General features: G+C 43.8%; 1 protein-coding gene across 2 annotated transcripts in view; it reads right to left on the bottom strand.

The window, feature by feature from the left end:
• The window catches only part of CERS6 (ceramide synthase 6), a 958,460-nt gene that overhangs the window by 608,120 nt on the left and 326,970 nt on the right, over nucleotides 1–23,370 (bottom strand). For both annotated transcript variants that reach the window (XM_069225278.1, XM_069225279.1), the window contains exon 3: nucleotides 1,287–1,417. In XM_069225278.1, the coding sequence (XP_069081379.1) occupies nucleotides 1,287–1,417 (131 nt within the window). The remainder of the gene's footprint in view (nucleotides 1–1,286; nucleotides 1,418–23,370) is intronic.

Genomic DNA, 23,370 nt, shown 5'->3' with positions numbered 1-23,370 from the left:
GCAGTCAAAGAAAGCAAAGAAGGAGGGCTGGCTCAACATGCTGCCAACATTGGAGCCCTGGGCTGCGAAGACCTGTTAACCTCCAAAGTTTGCCCACCTCCGGTCGCCCCCACCCTGCTGCTCCTTGACGCCTCTTCTCCTCCCGCAGTGTGTTTGCTGGAGGTTACTGAACACTGGAAATGTTCCCTGGCTTCTGTTGTGCTTAGGCAGGTGGGGGTAGGGTAACCACTTCAGAACGTACACACCAGAGAACACCACTCACCTCCACAGCTCAAGCCTCTCCGAAGGCCCCAACTTCTGTTTTACCAAAGTGGATGGAGTGAGGGGATGCCACACGTTCATGGTCCCAGAGGCTCCAGAAGGCGGAGACAGGGTATGACGTATAGAGAACGCTGCTCGCCTCCTCTGCGGCTCACCTGGTCTATAGCTCTCTGCTTTAACCAGTCATGTCTGAGTTACGCATAGAGGTATGCAGGGTATATTGAACAATGTTTGTAAATGACCACAAAGTTATGACTGTCGTGTTGTAAGTTGGATTTGTAGAGTGCTGCGTGTCTCCCATAAGGGCATACAGGTGGTGAGTAGGTGAGAGTAGGGGTGTGGTGAGGCTGGGACTAACTACAAGAGGCCTCGATGGCACCACAAGATCTGATATGCATTGCATTGTAGTCCCAAACAACTTCTCCATTACTCCCTGAGAAAGGCCACTGGACTGATATAGCTTGAAAACTACACTTGACTGTACAGTGTGAACAAATAGTTCCCAATTAGCATGTGTTTTTATGAACTAGTCATACATTACAGAAACTTCATTATTTTGTTCCAGATATTAGCTTTATCTACGCTTCCAAGAATACTTCTAGCCGTTGAAAATATTTGTTGGATGTTTTTTTCTGAAAAATGTGGTGACGACTACATGAAATTTTGCACAATCAACTTTGTGGTATCTTACGTGAAAAAATAGGGCATATCTCAAATTGAAGTCTCCCAAGATATAGACAAGGGGGTTTGCGTCAGAAGAAAAGGTTTCCTGAGACATTTTCTGTTCAAACTAACATCTGCCTGACATTTTCTGCTCTACTCAGCCCCTAACAAAAAAAGAACTGAACAATGTTTTGCAACCACAAAATTCTCAGAATTTTGTGCAATACAAAATTAGATAATTTTGTGGGCCTAATAAAAATGTGTACACCCCTTTAATCCTACTTCTGACGTGAAGCTCTCAAACTAGTGAGGGAAAGGGGATTCCCTGTGTGATTGAATAAAAGCATACATCCTCTACTTACATGCTTTCACAGAACCGTGTGATAGTGCTGGGCTTCTCCTGATTTCGTCTTTGTCGAAACCAGCGTTGGATGCTGCGTATGTCCCAGTCCAGCTGCTTCGACAGACCTTCCAATCTTTTCTCATCAGGGTGCTACAACGCAAAGTTTATGCAATTAAGTAAAATCTATTGTAATTCAGCAGCATTTGTAATACCAGTTGCATAAGGAATTTCAAACATTTTTGATTGACCCACCATCCAATTGAAATGCACTACATGCAGAACAACAAAAAACAATACACAGCTAGTCCACATGAGCGTTAATGTGGATATGGCCAATACGGTGTATATGTATGAGACATTTTTGAATATAGATGAACAGTAATGTTACAGCAGTTTGGGGGTCATACTCTGTATTGCTACCCCTATAATTCACACACTCAAACTTCTTGAAGTCTCGTCCTCTAATTCACATGATGAAAAAGTGGCTGATGTGGTTACTACTAGAGATTGCTCAAAGGTGATAAACCACATTAGGAACTTCAAGATGAGGCATGCGTCTGCGGCTAGTTGTGGATCATATGTAAACAACTGCAGGATTTTATTGGCAGATATATGCCATCAATTCAGGTTTGATCAGTTGATTATGGAAGCCTAATGTCTTCTTACTTAGAAGTGAAGTTAAAGCTAAAATTGAGGAAGTAGCGTGACTACCCCAAGCTGTTCATCTCTATTGTAAAACTGGTTCAAGAGTGATAGTCTATCATTAAGAACGAATTTAAGTTTTTGGCTTGCAAGGCAGCTTTGCACATTGGTTTAAGGTAAGACTGTGAAAAAGGGTTCAGAATGTTGAAGATAAAGATATAATGCTAAAAAGTCAACTTCATGAAAAGAGTAATATAAATATTGAAAATGCTAAAAGGAAAAATGTTAATAATAAATTGATAGAAATAGGGCTTTTAATGTTGCAAATCATGTTTTTCCCTTCAGGACCGCTGGTGGGACATCTGCTTTGGTTTGGCACCCCTAATAAAGTAAGCTGCTATACAGCTGTGTTATGATGCTCATAGCTGGATGCGCGTAAACAACTGTATTTCTATGCAGCTGGGCAAGGAAGGTTGTTGTCTGAACAAGTTTTACATCTCAGAACAGGTAACACCGGGGCCCTGACTAAATTAATATGATTTAATTGGAGACTATAAAGGATTGCACCATCCCTTTTTGTATATACTGTACCGTGTAATGCTTGTCACTGTGCATTACATGTGTAAATCGTGCTTCACTGTAAATCTACATTGGATTGTGATATAGTTGATATAAGGGTGAGAGCTGCTGCACTGTACATAAATTATTGGAGATGTACTCCAAATACAATATTTTTTTAATATAATAGGATCCCTTCACAAATAAAATAATTTGGCACACTTCTAGTATCCAATCTTCAAATGATTAATTATTTGAGCTGCCTGCTGGGAGAGGTAATTGCGCTGTTTCCCCTGCTGTCAGATCAATGTCTCCTGAAAGAAATAGGTCCATTCCAGGGACATTAGACTTCTCTTGATAGAGAAAAAGGATTGAATAGGACTTGCTATAGCTGTTATCAGCATTTTCCTATTTATTAGAGGATGATCCCACACTAGAGAAAATGTACTCTGGATTTAGTCATCACAGGATAATTTTTTGCAGTCTAGGATGGAAAAAAACAGGCCAGTGTGGGCAGAACTTCACAAAGAAAGGGAAATATGCAAAAACTTTGGAGTTCCAGGATACCTTTTTGAAACTTTCCTGGAGTGCAGCACAGGGTAGGAGAGGCATTTGGTTTCTACCTGTTAGAAACTCAAAAGGGGGAGGGTTGATATGGCAGAATCCTAAGAAACTTTGTCGCACTTTTCAAGTTCTCTGCATAGTCTCAGGATGCTGAGGAGCCTGCAAGGGCATACGATGGGCTCGCATGAGCTAATGCACCCATCCCAGATGTCTGAGATGTCTGAGGAGCCTTGACTTGTAGTCTGACCTTTTGTGGATCCTCTCCAGGGATGATTGCACCAGCTCCCTGTCCACTCTCAGGCCCAGTAGCAGGTGGACGTGCTAGAGACTCTGAAGACAGAGACCTTATACAATTCTATGGACTGCTGCCAGTTTTGGGTACCTTAGGGGTAGGCACTACAGTCTCTTGCTAGACACAGAGGTACCCTGCAAGTAGCAGAAGGCCTAGATAGCAAGGATAGTGGTCTGCCTTGAAGGACATTGGGGGCTGTTGCCTCCAAAGCCTATCCCTTACAAAACATTTGCTGCTAAAGGAGAGAAAACTGCCCTTCTAGAGGCTGTGGAAGGTAGCAGGAATTTCTCAAAATAATTCTAGGAGTCAGGTTGGGACTGAAGCATACCACTAAGAGAACAATGCAACAAGCCTCATCAGTATTGGGGCAACTGGGTCCAAGATATCTCAAAATGAGTTAGCCTATTGTGAAAAACATTTGTGAAGCTAGTGCTGGTGCCATGGTGCTTATGGTACCCACAGCAATGAGGAAAAATAACTTTCCTCATCCCTGGAAAGACTCTTTGGCACAGTGTTCAACATTAGACCTTGGTGCTTGAGATTATTACTACAATCTTGACCCTGCTTAGAAGTCGGGGACGATGAAGCCATCCCATAGGGAATATAAGAGCATTTCCCTTGCCCCATTAGAAACCCTGCCATCGGCAGTGCTGCTCTGTGGTTGGGGTCTCCTCAGAGCATCAAAAGCTCCTGCATGCACCCTTGGAGAGGAAGCATAATGAGGTAGGCAAAGTGCATGATTAGCAGGTACAGTCAGACTCCCCACCGTAAGTGCTAGGAGTACCTCTCTTGCACTGAGTGCAGAGGGAGGCAAGCAGTGAAAGCAGGAGCTTGCAGCTTCCCCACCAGGCACTGGACAGCAAGTGACAGATGGTGGGGGAACCTGGAGGTGTGGGCAGGGGGCAAGAAAACCCTCTCTGAATAAAAAAACATAAATTATAAAACACATGCACTTTAAATATTCCACAGCCATGGAGGCCAAATCAAAGAACTGAAGAGCGCCTTATGGAAAAGCATGACTCTTAATGCACTTGGGCCTTAAATTCTTGCATATTCCTTTTCAGGTGTTACCAAAAGGGAGAGAAGCATTAGCAACCTACTAAAGGTTTTTGAGGGCCATCTTGAGCTGCAATTTCCCCCATAACCATCCTGTGCAGGGTGAATAATTGGACATGCCAAGTATTTTAGGAGGAAGAATTGATGGGTCCAAGAGAAGCTTAGCTCTTTGTCAATTTATTTCTTGGGTTGAACATCTGTGCATTTTCCATGTATATTGGACCCTGTTGTGTTAAGTTATGTTAGGTTGTGTTATGTTATGTTATATTATGTTGTGTTATGTTATGTTATGAAGATTTGTATGGTGCATCTTATCACCTGTGAGGGTATCCAGGTGCAAGTACAGGAATGGAGGTCTAGAGGTGCTCCTAGATGAACATTCAAGTCTTCAGCTTCCTGCAGAAGTTGAGGAGTGGAGTGGTGGCCCTGATATGCCGAAGTAGTTTGTTCCAGCCTCTGCCTGCAGTGAAGGAGAAAGTGCAACCTGCTCTCTTGCTTCTGCAGATGCGGGGATTTGTGCAAGGCAGAAGGAAGTGAAGTGTAGGTGTCTGGAGAGTTGGAGCCAGTCATTGAGGTATGCTGGTCTTGTGTTATGGAGAGCTTTGTAGGTGTGGATGAGAAGCCTGAATCTGCAGCACTTCTAGATGGGTAGTCACTGCAGTACCCTGAGTTAGTGCATATTGTGAGAGCTTCTGGGGATGTCTAGGATGAGCCTGGTGGCAGTGCTCCAGATGGGTTGGAGTCTTTGAGTGAGTTGGCTGGAGATGCTGATGTTTGTGACAGTCTAGAGAGAATGTACAAAGTGTAGCCTTCATCCACCCCAGATGTGTATTGGAGCCAGGCTGCAGGCACATAGATCTGTAAGAGAAGAAATACCTACTTTCTAAAAGTGGCATTTCTAAAATAGTGAAGAGAAATCCAACTTTACCATTAAAGATTTATCATAACCAATCCAAAGATAAAAAACATTATGCAACTACTCCCTCTGATTAGGAATTACAGCTCAAAAGTGTATTAAGGAATTCCCTTTGCTAGCCTATCGGAAGAGTAGGCCTCACAGTAGTGAAAATGACTTTGGGAGTTTTTTCCCTACTAGGACATGTAGATTCAAAAGTACTTGTCCTACTTTTTAGTTACACAGCATCCTGCCCCATGGGCTAACCAGGGCCTACCTTAGGGGCAACTTTTATGTAATAAAAGGGGAGTTTTGGGCTTGGAAAAGGGTTTTAAATGCCAAGATGAAGTGTCAGTAAACTGCACATACACAGCCCTGCAATGGCAGGCCTGAGACATGGTTAAGGGGCTACTTATGTGGGTGGCGCACTCAGTGCTGCAGGACCACTAGTAGCATTTAATTTACAGGCCCAGGGCACATGCAGTGCACTTGACTAGGGATTTATAAGTAAATTACATCTCCCAAATGGGTATGAGCCAATATTACATGTTTAGGGGACAGAGCACAAGCACGTAAGTAGCGGTCAACAGTGGTACAGTGCACAGAGTCCTAAAGCCAGCAAAAACAATGTTAGAAAAATGGAGGGAGGAAGGCACAAAGTTGGGGGAACACTGCCCTAAGGCCGTCAGGTCTAACAAGTGCCTAGGAATATGATATTATTTAGTATTGTTTATTTACTTATTAATTTGTTGTTATTTTTGACAATTAGTGAGTTAAATTTCACCAGACTTGGGGGATTTGGGCAGAGGAGCCAAGACTGAGAACTATGTTAGACTGCTCAATATACCAGTGGCAAAGCAACTAGTGGCTGAGGTGGGTTGACCTTTTGCTACTCTCTCTCTGTAGATTGTGAAAACTCTTGCAAGCCAGCTAGAACTTCCCATAGCCTGACCTGGGTTTTTTAGCGTGCACTTAGGAAGTCCACACAATAGAGAATTTTCTTAGAATTTATAGTTTTCAAATTTCTGTGAATGACACAGGAGTTCAAAGGAGATAGAGAGGGCCTCGTAATGAACTCTTACTGCAGGAAATCGCTGAATAGCTGCCTACACTGCTGTGGAAATTCTAGAACAGAAGAATGCTTCTCGCTGCACTGAAATGTTTCCTTAATATCCAATCAGCACTAATTGCTATTGTAGCCTGAAGAGTAAGCGCTTTCAAATGGATATGTGGAACGTGTCAATGCCCCCTGCAGATCATCACAGGCCAAATCAAATGAAATCACTCGTGGTCCCACAGGAGGTCACGATTGTTTTGTAGAAAATTGCCAGGCGTCCTGTGGTGCATGTTGTGACTTAGGTTTTCTGCCAGCACACGTGCGCTACAAATTAGATCTATTTGTGGCTTGTCAGAAAGGTCTGCGCAGAGATGAAGACAAAAGCGATGCAGGTCCTGCGATATTTTGAACTTTCGGTTTATCTGAGTCGTTTATGGACGGCTTGCATTCTTACTTCAGAAGTTACACGTGTATTCGTTTATAAACACCTGTTGTGATGTGGAGACAACACCGGTTAAAAACTCTTTAATTAGATTTCATATTTTTACTGTTGAACTATGTCAGTTTGTCTTCCCTCAGTAGTTATTTATGGTCTGCATTTTAGGCTCTCATTTTGAATATCTATTTTCGCTATTTCATTGCACAACAAAATGCACAGAATTCTGCATATCTTTGGAGTGAGTGACATCACATTCTAATAAATATGGATCGGATTACTATAACATATCTGACAATAGGACAGATTTTGAAAAGCTTTGGTTGTCAATGTTTCACTCTTATGAATGCATAAGTCAATGCGTGCCTAAAGTGGAGTTGTTATTGCGAATCGCTGGTCTTAATAGGTGTAGTGGTTCTACAGTATGAGACTGGACACTTGGGCACCAGGGCAGCAGAGAAGATCCCTTCATGAGAGAACACATCATGGATATTTATCCATCCAAACTTCAGGCTGGTACTTCAGTAATAAAAAAGTTTTTTTACAAAAAGTGTGTATGCCACAAATTCACTCCTTTCAAACGTACACCTAGGTCATGCAGCGAAGAAGAGAAGCTGGGATGTTTCTGTGAGTCAGTCAGAATGCAATGTCTGAATCCGTGTCAATTATTATCAGAAGAGAGCAAGCTGCTATGTCATTTCCTAGAAAAGATGTCTAGAAAAACCCATTTCTCAATTGGACGATAATGAAGACCGTTTCATAATTATCATAGTTGTGCAGCAGGGTCTTGTGCTACTAGTGGAATACGGAAACCGTAACACATGGGTCAGGCTCAAACACGTTCATGTGAAGATGTACGAAGGTACATGTTATATTTTCAACCAGAGAAGTGATAGGAAGATTTCAAACATTTTCTGTTATATCACAGGGTCTGATTCACAAAGGTAAACGTAGACCTGAAGTCTAAGTTTAGACCTGAAGTTAAGGGATCGATTCACAAAGGTAAACTTAGACTTCAGGTCTAAGTTTACCTTTGTGGATTGGGGCTTTGGACTTCAGTTCTAAAGTTAGACTTCAGGTCTAAGTTTACCTTTGTGAATGGGGCACAAAGTGTCATCACGCTAAATAAAGGTAGAATGATAATCCATTGATTTCCACGTTGTTGTTCTAGTCCAGGTGCATATCTTTCTCTTGCAATACATGTATTCTGTTGACAGAATACCTAACCTTACGTCCTCACATTGGGGTAGTTTTTAAGACACAGCAGGGTAGGTTTTGGGGTTGAGGGTGGGTGGTGAGGTTAGTTTTTAGGACAGGACGCGGTAGGTTTTAGGGCTCTGGATGGAGGGTAGTTTTTAGGACAGGGGGGTAGATTTTAGGGTTTAGGATGGGAGGTCGGAGTAGTTTTTAGGACAGGGCAGGGTAGGTATTAGGGTTCAGGGTGGGGTTGGGGTATTTTTTAGGACGGGGAGTAGGTTTTAGAGTTCAGGGTGGGGGCGGGCCTCAGGGAGTTTTTACGACAGGGTGGGGTAGGTTTAAGGGTTCAGGGCAGGGGAGGGGGGGCAGGGGTAATTTTAAGTGCAGGGTGGGGTTACTTTTAGGGATCATGGCGGGGGTGTAGGGCTCAGGGCCGTGGGTGGAAGGGGCAGTTTTAAGGGCTGGGAGGGGTGGATTACAGAATATGGTATGAGGAGTAAGGGGTCAGGGCGGGGGACATCTTACCAAGCATGTTCCTTTAGCAAACATGCTTTTACAATAGAATTCATAGACATGCATGGTAAAGGCATGCGTGGTAAATACGCAGTCATTGTTGTGACTGCATTCTTAAGGCATGCTTGGTTCAGACACATGTTAATCCATCACACAACTGTCAAACTTTGCTCTAGAAGTGCTTACAGAGGTGGTGTATGGAGGAGCTTAATTGGAGTGATCAGGACTAAGGGGGTCATTCCGATCCCGGCGGGCAGCGGGCACCGCCCGCCGGGCGGAGACCGCCAGAAGACCGCACCGCGGCGGTCATTCTGACTTTCCAGGGAAAGACCCAGCAACGATGAAGCCGGCTCCGAATGGAGCCGGCGGAGTTGCTGGGGTGCGACGGGTGCAGTGGCACCCGTCGCGATTTTCAGTGTCTGCCAAGCAGACACAGAAAATCTTGCTGGGGCCCTGTTAGGGGGCCCCACGACACCCGTTCCCGCCAGCCTCTTCCTGGCGGTGTAAACCGCCAGGAACAGGCTGGCGGGAAGGGGGTCGGAATCCCCATGGCAGCGCTGCTTGCAGCGCCGCCATGGAGGATTCCTTTGGGCAGGGGAAAACCGTCGGGAAACCGCCGGTTTCCCTTTTCTGACCGCGGCTTTACCACCGCGGTCAGAATTGGCCAGGAAGCACCGCCAGCCTGTTGGCGGTGCTTCCGTGGTCGTTGGCCCTGGCGGTCAATGACCGCCAGGGTCAGAATGACCCCCTAAGTCCCTTATTATGACCCTGGCGGACGGTGAAGAAATGGAGAAAAGTACTGCCAACAGGCTGGCGGTACTTTTCTCCATAATATGACATTGGCGATTTGGCTCAAGCCAAACCGCCAATGTACCACACCGTCCGACACAGCTGTAATGACCGCTGGGCTGGAGACTTCAGTCTCCAGCCAGGCGTCTGTTACTAGCCCGCCTGCGGGATTATGACCCTGCCTACCGCCATAGTTTTCGTGGCTTCCTTACCGCCATGAAAACCATGGCGGTAGGCACTATCAGTGACAGGGATTCCCCGCCCCCGATTTCCCCCTATCTCTCCCTCCCTCTCCAGACCCCCCACAGCATATACGCACTTTCACTCATCCCCAAACACAAGCATACACACACTCATGCCCCCATTCATCCACGCATGCATACATCGATTCACACACACATACACACACACTGACATACATACATGCACACACGCAGGCACACAACACAACATACACGCACTCACACACCCATACACGCACACACAGACAATACGCATCACACACCCACATCCACGCGCGCACAGACATACACACACACCTCCTCACACACACACACAACAGCCTCCACCCCCTTCCTTGTCGAAGCAACCGACTTACCTGATGTCAGGGGGTCCTCCAGTAGGAGACAGGACATGGCGCTGCTGCCTCCATCAGCGTCCGCCAGCAGAACACCGCCAGGCCGTATCATATTACGGTCTGCGGTGGTCTACTGGCGTGGCCGGCATGGCCGCAGACGCATTTCTGCCATCCTTCTGGTGGAAATCCGGCTGCGGTCATAATAAAGCTGACATCTGGTAGCCGGGGCAACAGTCTTTTGGCGGCCATCGCCACGGCGGTAGGCGGTATATACCGACAATGTCATAATGGGGGCCTAAGTCATTTATATTTATATGGAGCACAGTCTCTAGGGATAGACTTTCTGGTTTAGTTAAAACTAAGGGCCAGATGTAGCAACCGGTTTGCATGTTGCAAACTGTGAAAAACGCAGTTTGCAACATGCAAAACGGCCATCGCGATGCAGAGTCCCATTTTGCGAGTCAGAACCGAAAATGTGATTCCGACTCGCAAATAGGAAGGGGTGTTCCCTTCCTATTTGCGACCGCATCGCCATGCTGAGTTGCTTTGTGACCGCGAGAGCAGTTGAAGTGGGTGGTAACGCATTCGCAAACGGGAAGGGGTCCTCATGGGACCCCTTCCCCTTTGTGAATGTCGCTGAAAATATATTTTTTCAGGTCCAATGGACCACTGCCTACTCTGAAAAAATGAAACCAAATGGTTTCATTATTTTTTTTAATTGCAACTCGTTTTCCTTTAAGGAAAACGGGCTGCAATTAAAAAAAAAAAACTGCTTTATTAAAAAAAGCAGTCACAGACATGGAGGTCTGCTGTGTCCAGCAGGCCACCATCCCTGTGAGTGCAGGGACTCGATATGGGGTCGCAATTTGCGACCCACCTCATAAATATTCATGAGGTGGGTCTTTGCGACCCCATAGCGAGTCGCAGAAGGTGTCTGAGACACCTTTCTGCGTGCACTTTTGCGAGTTGCAATTTGCGAGTCGGTATGACTCGCAATTTGCAAGTCGCAAAAAAATTTCTTGCTACATCTGGCCCTATATACCTAATAAAAGAGGTGTCAGCGTTTGCTTGAAAAATGGTGCTCAAGGGTCCTGCCTTTCAGACTCCTACGCCTTGAGGCATGTACTAACTACAAGGTGGGTGTTGTTGTAGAAATGAGAAGCACAAACTCGGGATGAGAGGAAGACCAAGTGAATTAAGTTGTGGGTAGAGACAGAGACAAGGCAGAAGGAGGTAGTAACATCAATAAAGAAGTGGAGTTTGGAGACAGAGGTGAGGTGACAACATGCAAAAACACCAGACACCTGAGGCTGGAAGCAATGGGAAGGGAGGAACACGCAAGAACACTGGAGAAGGAGCATAGACTAGAAATGGAGGTGAGGTGGGAGGTGCAGTAGGAATGCCAGGTGGACAGAAGCAAATAAAACCACAAAGCCCCTCATTGGCCACTACCTGCAGACAGACACAGCAGCCATTGGGAGATTGGCCCTGAGTCCCCAGATGCCATGACCCACCCAAGGGTTGTGGCCTAAGGCAAGTAAGTACTGGGAAGGTGGTTGGAATTATGTGCTTAAAGTAACTTGCAAGTACGTGTGTATCGAGACAATAAATGGATTACTGTCTTTTTATAAGGAAAAGAAAAGCGTAGTACAGACAATAAATAAAGCACCTTTGGGAGGCATCCTATCTCATTCACTACAAGGTACGCAGCAGTCCTCGTATTCTACTCACTGGCTGGGCAGCTTTGGGGTTTTAGGCTGAGACTGCACCAAGGAATAATAAAAGAGTGATCATGCTTGAGTCTTATACTTGCATGCCTTGTACTTTACAAGGGTGAAGATTTCCCGAAGGGTCCTGGTTGATCCATAAAGAAGATATTGGAAACACAGCGTCAGCACTAGGACTGTCATAACCTATCTGCAGATCCATGACATGACATTGAGCTTGATAAGAAACATCCTAAATCCACCACACAGAGCCAATGAGTCTCCAGCCCATTGGTACAGAACTCAAACAGTGCCATGTAGCAGCACAGACTAGGAGTGTGCTTAAGAAAGAAAAGCAAAGCCATTTCAGCTTTCTTCAAGTAACCTCTAAATGTGCTGTAGATCTGTAGTGTGTGGATGTGAAAAATGTGTGACGTACCCAAAAAGCTATCGTGTTTAGAAGCCATATTGTGCAAGTTGCATGTGTATACTAACATTTGGCATTACAATCTATTTTTGCCATCTCCTCTTGGGAACATAACAAACACTTCATTGTCACAGCACATAGGTAAATATTATAATAAAACCAACATAATGCAAAATGATAATGGACGGAGTGTTGAACAATGCAAACACTCACCCTAAGTCACAGATCTCGGTTTAATCCATCATTCTTTTGCTCACCCTGCCACCCCAGTTTGAACCCAGCCATATGCAAATCAGTCTTGACCCTGTTCCTCATGGAAAAAGTCCAGCCCAAACTGCCAGGCCAGATCTTCCCTGAACAGGAAACAAGCACCCTTGGACCAGCTTCAAGGTATCACCCTTCATCAGCCAGGCTAACTTGAATCCAGTGGCACAATGAGCACAGGACCCACATCTGGGCATACCCTTCCCACTTAGGGCAACTTTAGCAACACAAAAGGACGATGGACGGGGTGCTGAACAATGCAAACACTCACCCCCAGCCACAGATCTGGGTTTTATAGATCGTTCTTTTGCTCACCATGACACCCCAGCTTGGACCCAACCATATGCAAATCAGTCTTGACCCTGTTCTTCATGGGAACAGTTCAGCCCGAACTGCCAGGCCAGGTCCTCCCTGGACTGGAAACAAGCATCATCCTTTTCTGTTGCTAATAAAACCAATGGTCAAATACAATTATGTTAACTGCTGTGCCAAAATGAATTTTGTACATTTCTCACTTATTTTGCCTAAATATTTGACCAGTCGGAGCTGGTACCTGAATCCCTCCCCTATAGCTGTGCCTATTCTGGCTCAGAGGTTTTTGCTGTTTTTCATGCCTATTCATCCATAAAATGAAGTATTTTAATGATGGTCTCTTATGGCCATCTTGGAGGATCACTGTAGGGCAAGCATTATAAAAAGCTACAGTGTGCAACAGCACATTTTAGTACTGTACCTTTTCAGTTAAGAGGTCATTCTAAAATATATTCAACAAGAAATTTATAGTTGAGTTTCTATGTCAACACATTTTAATCTGAATTATATTGTGTTCCAGATCTCCCTCCCTGCAGTACCTCCATAATCTCCCTTCCCCATATTTGCCTACATCAAATCTCTAATCGTAGTCACATTCTTAAAACGTGCGTTTGTGTCAGTGTGGTTAACTAAAAGACTTAGCAAAGCCCTTTTCTACAGTACATGCAAGCAGAAGTATCCAAGAGTAGTATGGTTTTTCTCTGATCTCCTGGAGAGAATAGTGCAGTAGGCGAAATGGGAACAGAGGAAGACAGCAATCTAAACAGGGCTGCTGAACTGGGAAACTGTAATATAAAGCACAGTGGGATGTTCATAAAGTAAGGTACCTTGGTGGGACAGGAACTTGGTGGGAAGCACTGTAGTAGAAAGTAGACAGGTCAATGGTAGGATTCACTCTGGGGTAGTTAATAATCATGAATGAGTGCATACTTGGATAACAACTGTACTCTTAGTTTGGAGAGAACAGAAGATCAGAAAACAGAATAAGAGCACACAGCCTTGCCCCGGAAGGATTCCCACCTACCTGGTGAAAAACTGTTAATAAGAGAGCCTCCTTTCATACTGGATTACTGGATGGGTGAACAGTGTAGAAAATAGGGTTATTAGTTGTTTGGCCTGCACAACTAATAGGTCCACAATTCCCCTTACTGAGAACCAAGTACCCATTGTACCACTTGACTCTCTTTCGGGGTAGAGCTGCAGAGCAGTTCAAGGCCTACTCAGGAGAGGTGGGGTGGGCTAGTAATCACCATTCACTGCACACAATTATAATAGTTAACAAATAATTGTCCAGTCAGTACTTTTTCTTTAGAAAAAGGAGAAGTACATTTATTACACCCGCACAGAACTTATTACACAGTAATTTACAAATATGTACATTGACAAATGGCCAGTACCATAAAAGACATTATATAATAACCTTTGACACCTTAAAGGGTTAAACAAACATATAAGCTAAGTCTACTGGTTTGGTCAAAGGTTCAAGAACAACAATCTATATGTTAAAGACATAGGCGGTCATTCTGACCGCGGCGGGCGGCGGTCGCCGCCCGCCATGCGGTTACCGCCGAATGACCGCACCGCGGTCAAAAGACCGCGGCGGTCATTCCAACTTTCCCGCTGGGCCGGCGGGCGACCGCCAAAAGGCCGTCCCCCGGCCCAGCGGGAAAGCCCCTGCAACGAGGAAGCCGGCTCCGAATGGAGCCGGCGGAGTTGCAGGGGTGCGACGGGTGCAGTGTCACCCGTCGCGATTTTCACTGTCTGCAAAGCAGACAGTGAAAATCTTTGTGGGGCCCTGTTAGGGGGCACCTGCACTGCCCATGCCAGTGGCATGGGCAGTGCAGGGGCCCCCAGGGGCCCCACGGTGCCCGTTCCCCCCATCCTGTTTCTGGCGGTGGACACCGCCAGAAACAGGCTGGCGGGAAGGGGGTCGGAATCCCCATGGCGGTGCTGCAAGCTTTACCGCCGCGGTCAGAATGGCCCAGGAAGCACCGCCAGCCTGTTGGCGGTGCTTCCGCCGCATGGCGGTCATGGACCGCCAGGGTCGGAATGACCCCCATAATTTGTATGTAAATGTAATCACCAATAATAATCATCAGGTGTAAATGCACTTATTGATGAGAATAAAACACCTAAACTGTGATTGATAATCACTGTCAGCATTATTATGTCAATAAAAATTTTAAAATGAGCAAAACATGTATGTGTGTTTTTATGTAAAATAAACAATTAAACCATAAAAATACAATCATTAAAACAGCCCCTAGATGGCATAACATTTTAATAACCTAGGGCCGGATGTAGCAAAACGCCAATTGGTATGCAGTACGGTGTCTCAGACACCGACTGCGACTCGCTATGGGGTCGCAATGACCCACCTCATTAATATTCATGAGGTGGGTCGCTAATTGCGGCCCCATAGCGAGTCTAGGCACTCGCAAACATGGAGGCCTGCTGTCGTCAGCAGACCTCCATGTTCGTGACTGCTTTAAATAAAGCAGTTTTTTTTTTTTTAAGTGTAGCCCGTTTTCACTTAAAAAAAAAAAACGAAACCTTTAGTTTCGGTATTTTTTCAGGGCAGGGAGTGGTCCTCTGGACCACTCCCTGCCCTGAAAAAATATTTGTGTGTCCATTCACAAAGTGGAAGGGGTCCCATGGGGACCCCTTCCAATTTGCAAGTGGGTTACCATCCACTTCAAATATGCGGTCGCAAATGGAATTGCATTCCACTCCAAATCGCAAATAGGAAGGGAACACCCCTTCCTATTTGCGATTCTGAAATGCATATTGCGAGTCGGTCTCGACTCGCAATATGCATTTCTGAATAGCAAAGAGGCTTTTGCGCCTCACAAACGGCGATTTTCGCCGTTTGCGAGGCGCAAACCCTTTGCTACATCTGGCCCTTAGTCCTGCAACCACAGACTTAGCCCCTACAGAGCGCTGTACAACATGTACTCTTTTCCAGCTTCTTTAGGACACAGACAATACAATATTACTCTTAGCCCCTAGATGGCGCATCACTCCCAGATATACAGCAAAAGCTCCAGCATGGGGAGTGCTTTGAAAACATTAGACTTTTTCAGAGGGGTGTGCATTCGAGGACCCCTCAAACATAGCGTGAGTAACTTTGAAAACTTTTTAGGGGGAAACTCCTGCACTTCTGCAGTCTCCCCCACTTCTGATTGACTTAGTTGGTAGTGCCCCTTCCTGTTACTGGGCTACCATGGAAAAACATAGAAAAAGGAAAAAATCCCTGCAGGGCATTATTGGGCGCTACAGCCAGACCAGTCGATATTTTAACAGCATGTCTCCTTCATTGTGGGGATGCATGGTCCCACTTGGGCACCCCCACTCCTCTATTATGCTGGGGACAGTTGAGGGAGCCCACCCATCACTGTACTGACAGCTCCTGCATGAGCTGAACCTCTGTGTAAAGCCATGGGAGCTGGCAACGTCTCTCTCCCTGCCCGCTCCTGCAGACAGGATGCAGCCTTCTGCGGTGGCCACCCTGCTCTACCCAGACACAGGCATGGTGAGCGAGGGTGACGCCACCGCCACTGGGGTGGTGGGGGGTCAACAGTGCTCTCCCATCTTCCTCTTTTCTGGGGAGCTAGGGATGGGGTCCTGCCCCCTTTTCAGTAAAAATGCACTCCAGGTCAGTATATAATCCTGAAGAATTCCCTCTGTACTAGGCTGCCTGTGCGCTGTTATCGAGCTGTGCACTACAGTAGTTTCCCATACGTAGCGCGCACACATGTGCACATAGGTGTGTATGGAACCAGCCAAGTGACCCCCACCCTTGCTACATTGCAGCAGCCTTATCTTAAAAGTGGACACTGGCAGTAAATATGCGCAGTACATTTGCTGTACAATTACCATGGGCGAGACACAGGTATTTAGAGTCACCCACATTAAAAAGTCCAAAACTGAGTGATCCAAAAACAAATGGTCATGCAGGATGGGCAGGACTCAATTGCAACAAGTAGTTTCCAAGTAGGGCCAAGGAAGCTAGCCTCCTGCTCACCCACAAGACAAAAATGTCTGGAACGTCTCTCATGATGTTAGAGGGAGTAGGATTGTAAGGCAGCTTCCTTTGGCTTTCTCCTGAAATGTTGGTCTCAAGAAAGAAAACCAGAAGGCAAAATTCTACTGTCACTGCTACAATGAATATTTCTACACTGTTCATAGCTCCAGCTAAAATAGGTATGACACAGAGTTTAATTGGCTGCCCTTCTTGGATCAGTATAATCAATAATAACCAGAAATGCATTATCAATAGGAACATGCATCTGCCATGTGAAAAATGTTAGTGGGTAAATATTTGTTAGTAAGTTAATATTTTCTTAGAAAACACTAGCTGCTTAAGGTTATTTGGTTGAAAAGTACAGAAATAAACCTGTTTAGTTAACCAGTTTCGTGGGCATCATAACTCTTTCCTTTATTTCAACCCCTCTTAAAATATTAATCTGCTGTTATTCTGTAATAATTAGAAACATTGGATTTTGAGTATAGTGAGTACTTATGTACACAAAGTGGAGTTTTGCAATAGAATATGTTGTATTTCTTTAATCACGACACATTGTAATTAAAATCAACATTTTCTTAATACGAAAAAGATGACTACTTGTACAATTGCTTTAAGTTATTAAAACAAAGCTTTGCACATTAAATAGAGTCTAGTTGGCCTTTTACAAAAAGGTATTAATCATTTAACGCGTAGTGCTATTCCATTTTGAATAAAAATATAACAGATTATCGATGTATGGTATGACTATAGTCATTTAGAGATGCCTATTATCCAAAATATTAATAAATATTGATCAATATGACCTGATTCCTTTCTCTCAGTCTTGTCCTAACAACCATAATGTTTCCTCTTTCAGCGAGATCAGATCACTTCAACAGATGTTTACTACAGACGTACGTTAAAAATTCATGATACCTGCTTTCCCTTATTTCTTGGTATGCAGAGGGAACCTCCAGTGCTGAAGACTGTTTTCCCTGAGGTTTAAACACTGCAGACAACTCATCTCCAGAGTTTTCAACAGATGTGGACTATACATCTGTTGTGTCGAGGACTGCTTTTGCAGCAGTAATGCAATCTCATGACTGCTGAGCCATGATTCGTTTGTAGTGTTCACCTCCAGCAAACAGGATGTTGTCACGATAGCAAATTCACCTTTGGATTTTAATCTCTAATTAATTTTTCCTGTAGTCACAATGGGTAAATAGAGACTTATGACTGATATCGCTGTATTTCATGTTTTATTCATTTTAGCCATATACAATAATGCTGGTGCAAACTGCTTCTCTATTTTATCTAGTTCTTAAGATATTGGTAGTAGTATATGAAGTATGTACATTACAGTTGTAATCAATGTGCCTTCAAAGTTACACATATTGTAACAATAATCACTGCCTACTATTACAAATCTGTTTGTTACACATGACTTTCTGATACCCTCGAGTTGAAAAAACGTAGCAAAGTGAGGTATGTGAATTGTAAAACCCTTGTTGTAAATATTAATAAATCCCCATGATAATATTGGCAAACAAGATATGTATTACGTTTCGGTGTTTTTATTGTACAAACTATAACAATCCTCATTCCAACCAGTGCTAATTATTAGCAATACCTTAAAAAGAACAGCTCAACTATCTCGCCCTTCTCTAGAATGTGTTTTTAACAATGCAAAGAGAGTTTTCTTTCCAAATTCTACATCCTTACCTACATAATTAAGCATTGGTCTCTCCTTAATTATGCAGGCAACATAATAGGATAGTGAAGCATTTCACTATTAAAACAAAATAGTCCCCGTTTAAAAAAAAAGCATTTTCAGCAAACAACAAGTTAAACATGCAAGATACAAATACATAACAGATAACTTGCAGTAAGATATTATATTGCCATTTCCAGTTCTGGTGACATGTACAAACCTCATGATTTATAGGGAGGTACCTTTGACAAAAGATAGAAAGAAAGTAAAGCCAGTGAGCAGAATGAGAAAAAGACCAAATTAGAAGTGGTAGGGCAATCATAAATTCAAATGATGTTAAATTGGGCATCACGTGAATTACGGGAGCCTTAATGTTTCGGGATGGTAGATGATTTTGAAGCCTACGGACTATAAATGGGTAAAGTAGAAATAGGACTAGTCGGTAAAGCGAGCAAGACAGGTCGAAACGGATTATTAATATGCTTGATATTGGAACATTGACAAATAAATATATATAAATATATTTAAACCCACTCCTCAAATGCTGACAAATAAACATGTGTTAAACATATTTTGGGTTTAATTGGCCAGTTCAGATTAAGTGCATTTATAGCACAAACTGCCCAGAGGGATCCACAAAATATGCAAAATATGTCACAGGTCTCTGTGAAATATGGGTTCATTACCATAATGACAGCCCCAGACCACTCTGCACACCTTTGCCACTGACCATTATTTAATTAACATTTGATCCATGACAAATAATATCTAAATGTTCTAATTTTAAAACAGTGCCCACTATTAGCTGTACCATCCATAGAACATTTTAAACAATCTCTCCCTTCTAGAGACAGGACACACATAGGGCCTGATTATGAGTGTGGCAGTTTTACAACCACCACACTGGTGGTGGCGGTCTAGACCGCCGCCTATGCGGCAGTTCAACCGCCACATAACAACCCTGGTGAACCGCCAGTGGCAAACTGCCAACTCCGCCAGGATCTTGGATCTCAGCTGTCTGGTGGTGGCGAAGATCCTAACCTGCCAGGGCAGCACTGCCCTGGGAATTACGACCTCGTTGTTCGCCAGCGTTTTCATGGCAGTAACACCACCATGAAGAGACTGTTGGAGAACAGGTGCAAAGGGGTGCAGGGGGGCCCCTGAACTGCCCAAGCACTTGGCTGGGCAGTGCAGGCAACCCCCTACCCAGCACCCAGTGCAGACAGTGAACGATACAAAGGTGCTGGTGCACCCTGCTGGCTACAGCATTACTACTGCCTCCATTACGAGCCGGAGACAATGCTGTAGCCTGTTTCCTACTAGCCAGCGGGCGGAAACTTAGGTTTCCATCCACCGACCTAGCGGGAATCCCTTAATAACGCTGGCGAGGAGGTTGCCACACTGGGCAGTGCCCACCCTGTCGGTTGTTTGGCGGACGGAGATTTCCGTCCGCCAAACTCAAAAGGACCCCTATAGTGTTTTAAAACAGACAACCAAATTGTATAGTCCAGTATTTAACCCACTATTTCCCAAAAATAATTATTTGTTTGAAAACAAAACACATTTTCAAGATAACTGGTTTCAAATAAACATAATATAAAATAAAACAAGATGGCTAATGGATACTATGCACTTGTTGTCACAGCTCCTGGTTTTCAGAACATTCCAAAGCATGCAGCCTTTGCCCTTGTGACTCCTGATGTCCAGAGAAAACACCTCAAGTACAATTTTGGGCGATATAATAAGCTTACACTTAATGCAACTTCCATATGTTATATGTTTGGGTGTTTATTATGACACAGTGGTATAACAATCCTTATTTTACTTAGCTGAATGAAATATTTTCCATATTTTGCAGAACTGATGTGTCTCTTTTTTAAAGACAATCAAACAATATTTTGCAAAACGCCATTTAATGTTTCCAATAAAGCCTTCCCCTTGTGAAAAAATAAGCATTGTTTTCATGCTAAATAAACCAAAATAAACGCATCTTGATCACAACTCCCCTGGGCATGCCAATCAAAAGAGACAGGTGGCAGCAAGGATTGGCCTTTGGCCAAGTTTTGTGGCCAAGCTCTTTGGGTAGACAAAACGCACTATGCAAAAACCTTGGCCGAATGCAGTGGGGTTTGGCCACAGACCATTACTTTTTTGTGGCAACATATTGAATTTAGATGGACATATCCGGGATTGTATGACTACTAGCAGACATTACAGTCTATAATTAATGGATCATATTATTTGATAATGGCCCACTTGGGGCTATATATGTCTTTAATTTCATTTTATGTTAATTTGTGATCTTTTGCGATTTCTGAAGCCTTATTTGCAATGAGTGCAAGATGGTGCTCACATTATTGTATCAGCCATGTCCACAGTCCTTTGTTTATGTTTAATTACTTGTACACTTTATTTATTGTCCGCTTCCACTGATTTCTTTCACTCGTAACCAAGACAACCGTAGTTGTTGAAACGCGTTCAGTATGTTGCCAAAATAATAGATTGGATTTATTCTCACTACGAGATTGCATGTGGTTCTCTCCTTATTGCAGGAGTGCTACATGAAGTAAATATCTGGTCCCCCACACCCAGACATGTGCCACAATCTGGGGATGGATTAGCTTGTGGGACACATTGTGGATATTTTCATTTGACCTCCCCTGTCCCGCCCTGCAGTTGACTGCCTGAGGACCTGATTTGCATGTTGAAGCCGCTGCGATGCCACAGTGCCTGGATGCTGAGGGTGTGTGCCGCAAGGCCTTTTACCTTTGCCGTGGAAAACTCAAGCCAAACGCGAACAGAGGACACATGCTCAGCATTCTTACCGTGAGGTGACTGCCTGCTAATATTGAACTGTGCTTGCAATTGTCCCTGGGAACATTGATATTGAGCCGGCAGTTATTTTCCCAGCTTAGTGAGGCATAATTACATTGTCGGGCATCTAGTTATAAATCCTCTACCGTTAACAACCTCTGCTGATGCATATTATTTTAAAGAAATGGCAACTTTATTGGAAAAGAAATTAAAGGAGGGGGCCGAGAGACTGTTTGATCTCAATTCATTAGAACCTTCTAATGTTGTCATAGGTCTGGAAGGGGGGATAGTCCCTTTCCAAGACACAACTTTGGGACACATTAGAAAAGAATTACAAGAAGGAATTATCAAAATGGTGGGTGGCTATGTCATTGCGAAAATATACTGATTGCAGCCGAATTCTGTGTGGTCTCCGAATCCTTATGGTCCCCACATAAGGGCACTGAACTCCCACAAATGTTAAATAATAATGTTGCATTTACTGGTTAAATATTCATGAAAGACAGACAAAGACTGCTTGCAGAGATTGATCTGTTGATTACCGAATTGAGGAAGGGAAGAGATCAAAAGGACTATGAAGCAGACATAGAAAAGCTAACTGGAGGAGCAAATAAAAATGAAGCAGCAAATAAAATTGTATCATTATTACAAAGATTATCTGAATGAACAAGTTCTAACTTTTGCAAGGAAATATGATGTACTGAGGAAATAGAACACTCAAGCCTCAGGTTCAGCTGAGATAAGACAACTAAATGCATCCATCAGCTTGGAAGTTTGCACAGAGACAAGACAGGAGGAATCTGGGGAATATACCAATGAGGCGGAATAAGAGAAAGAGGATGAGGAGAAAGAGGCGGGAACAAAAGAAAAAACAGGAAAAGAAGACGGCTCAATGGCAATGATGATGAGAGCCAAGAAGGTGACACGATGATGGACTAAACACCAATGTAGTAAATTTATCTAAATTTGCCCTCTCCAGAATCCATATTGATGTCCATTCTCTAGGTCTTTCCTTATCTCCTACTTCATCTTGTGACTACACCTAAAGTCAAATTGACCTCTTCAGTTTTACTAGGAAACTAAAACTGAAATAATAGTATGAACAAAGACAAAAGGGGAGGGGTAAAGGCAACAAAGTACCTAGTTTATCCTGCAAATTGGGAATTGAGGACACTGATCAGTTGCATACTGTGTGTGACCTCGATGAATTGGCTGAATGTCATGAGGATGCAATTATGAATTTCAATGATTGAGGGATTCCCCTGGTTGTATGTTACCCAATGTGGTTTCAGCCAAAATTGGAATTTTTGCCCACTTTACCTTTTGATAGCATTGATGTTTTTGAGAACCAGGTTATCACAGATCTTAAAAACCTCAGATTTAAAGACTAAAATAGGGGTTTCAACCTTACAGGGGAACAGAACAAAGCATTAGTTGAATTGCAGAATAGGACTGACAATGTTATTCGTAACTCAGATAAGGAAGGCAATACTGTGATTATGTCCGTAGAAAAATACCTAACAGGGGGCTGAAGACAACAGTCGGACACAGCATGCTACATGTCAAGTAATCAATCTGATATAGACGCAGCGAACACAACTTCCTAGGGCACCTTAATGGATTGGAGTAAGGGCTCCATGAATGGGAGGAATATCAGTTTCTTCTCAACAAACATCCCAATATACCGGCATTATATTTACTTCCCAAGATACACAAAGATTCAGTCAATCCTCCGGGGAGACTTTTAACGGTCGCCGGGAAAATACCTCAAGATATGTGCATTACTTTTTGCAGCCTTTTGTGGAAACACTTCCCTCCTATATCAGAGACACTGGGGATTTCTAAAGGATCATTGAGGGAATTGCCTAGGAAGAGGATTTCTTACTTATGGGACTAGATGTTAGTAGTCCCTATACATACATTCCCCATGATCTTGGCATGCAGACCTGTCACCATTTTTAAGAGCTAGGTCATTGTCATATCTGCTATGTACCAAGGTGATTCTCAACATTATTGGTTATTGTTTTAATGCTAACTTTTTCATTTTTGACAAGCACTACTATCGTCAAACCCAGGGCACAGTGATGGGGAACTCTTTCACCCCCAGCTATGACTGTTTATACATGGGTTGGCGAAAGGACAGGCTGTGTCTAACATTTATCTATGTGATGACCAAGTGGTGCTCTGGGAACGAGCTATAGATTACATATTTGTCTTCTGGAAAGGATTGCAACAGCTTGCACAGGGTTTTGTGAGCCAGCTTAATATGAATAATTTGACCCTGAGC

The sequence above is a fragment of the Pleurodeles waltl genome, chromosome 3_1 (genome assembly GCF_031143425.1).
Source record: "Pleurodeles waltl isolate 20211129_DDA chromosome 3_1, aPleWal1.hap1.20221129, whole genome shotgun sequence".
Lineage (NCBI taxonomy): Eukaryota > Metazoa > Chordata > Amphibia > Caudata > Salamandridae > Pleurodeles > Pleurodeles waltl.
This window is presented reverse-complemented; position numbering and strand designations above follow the sequence as displayed.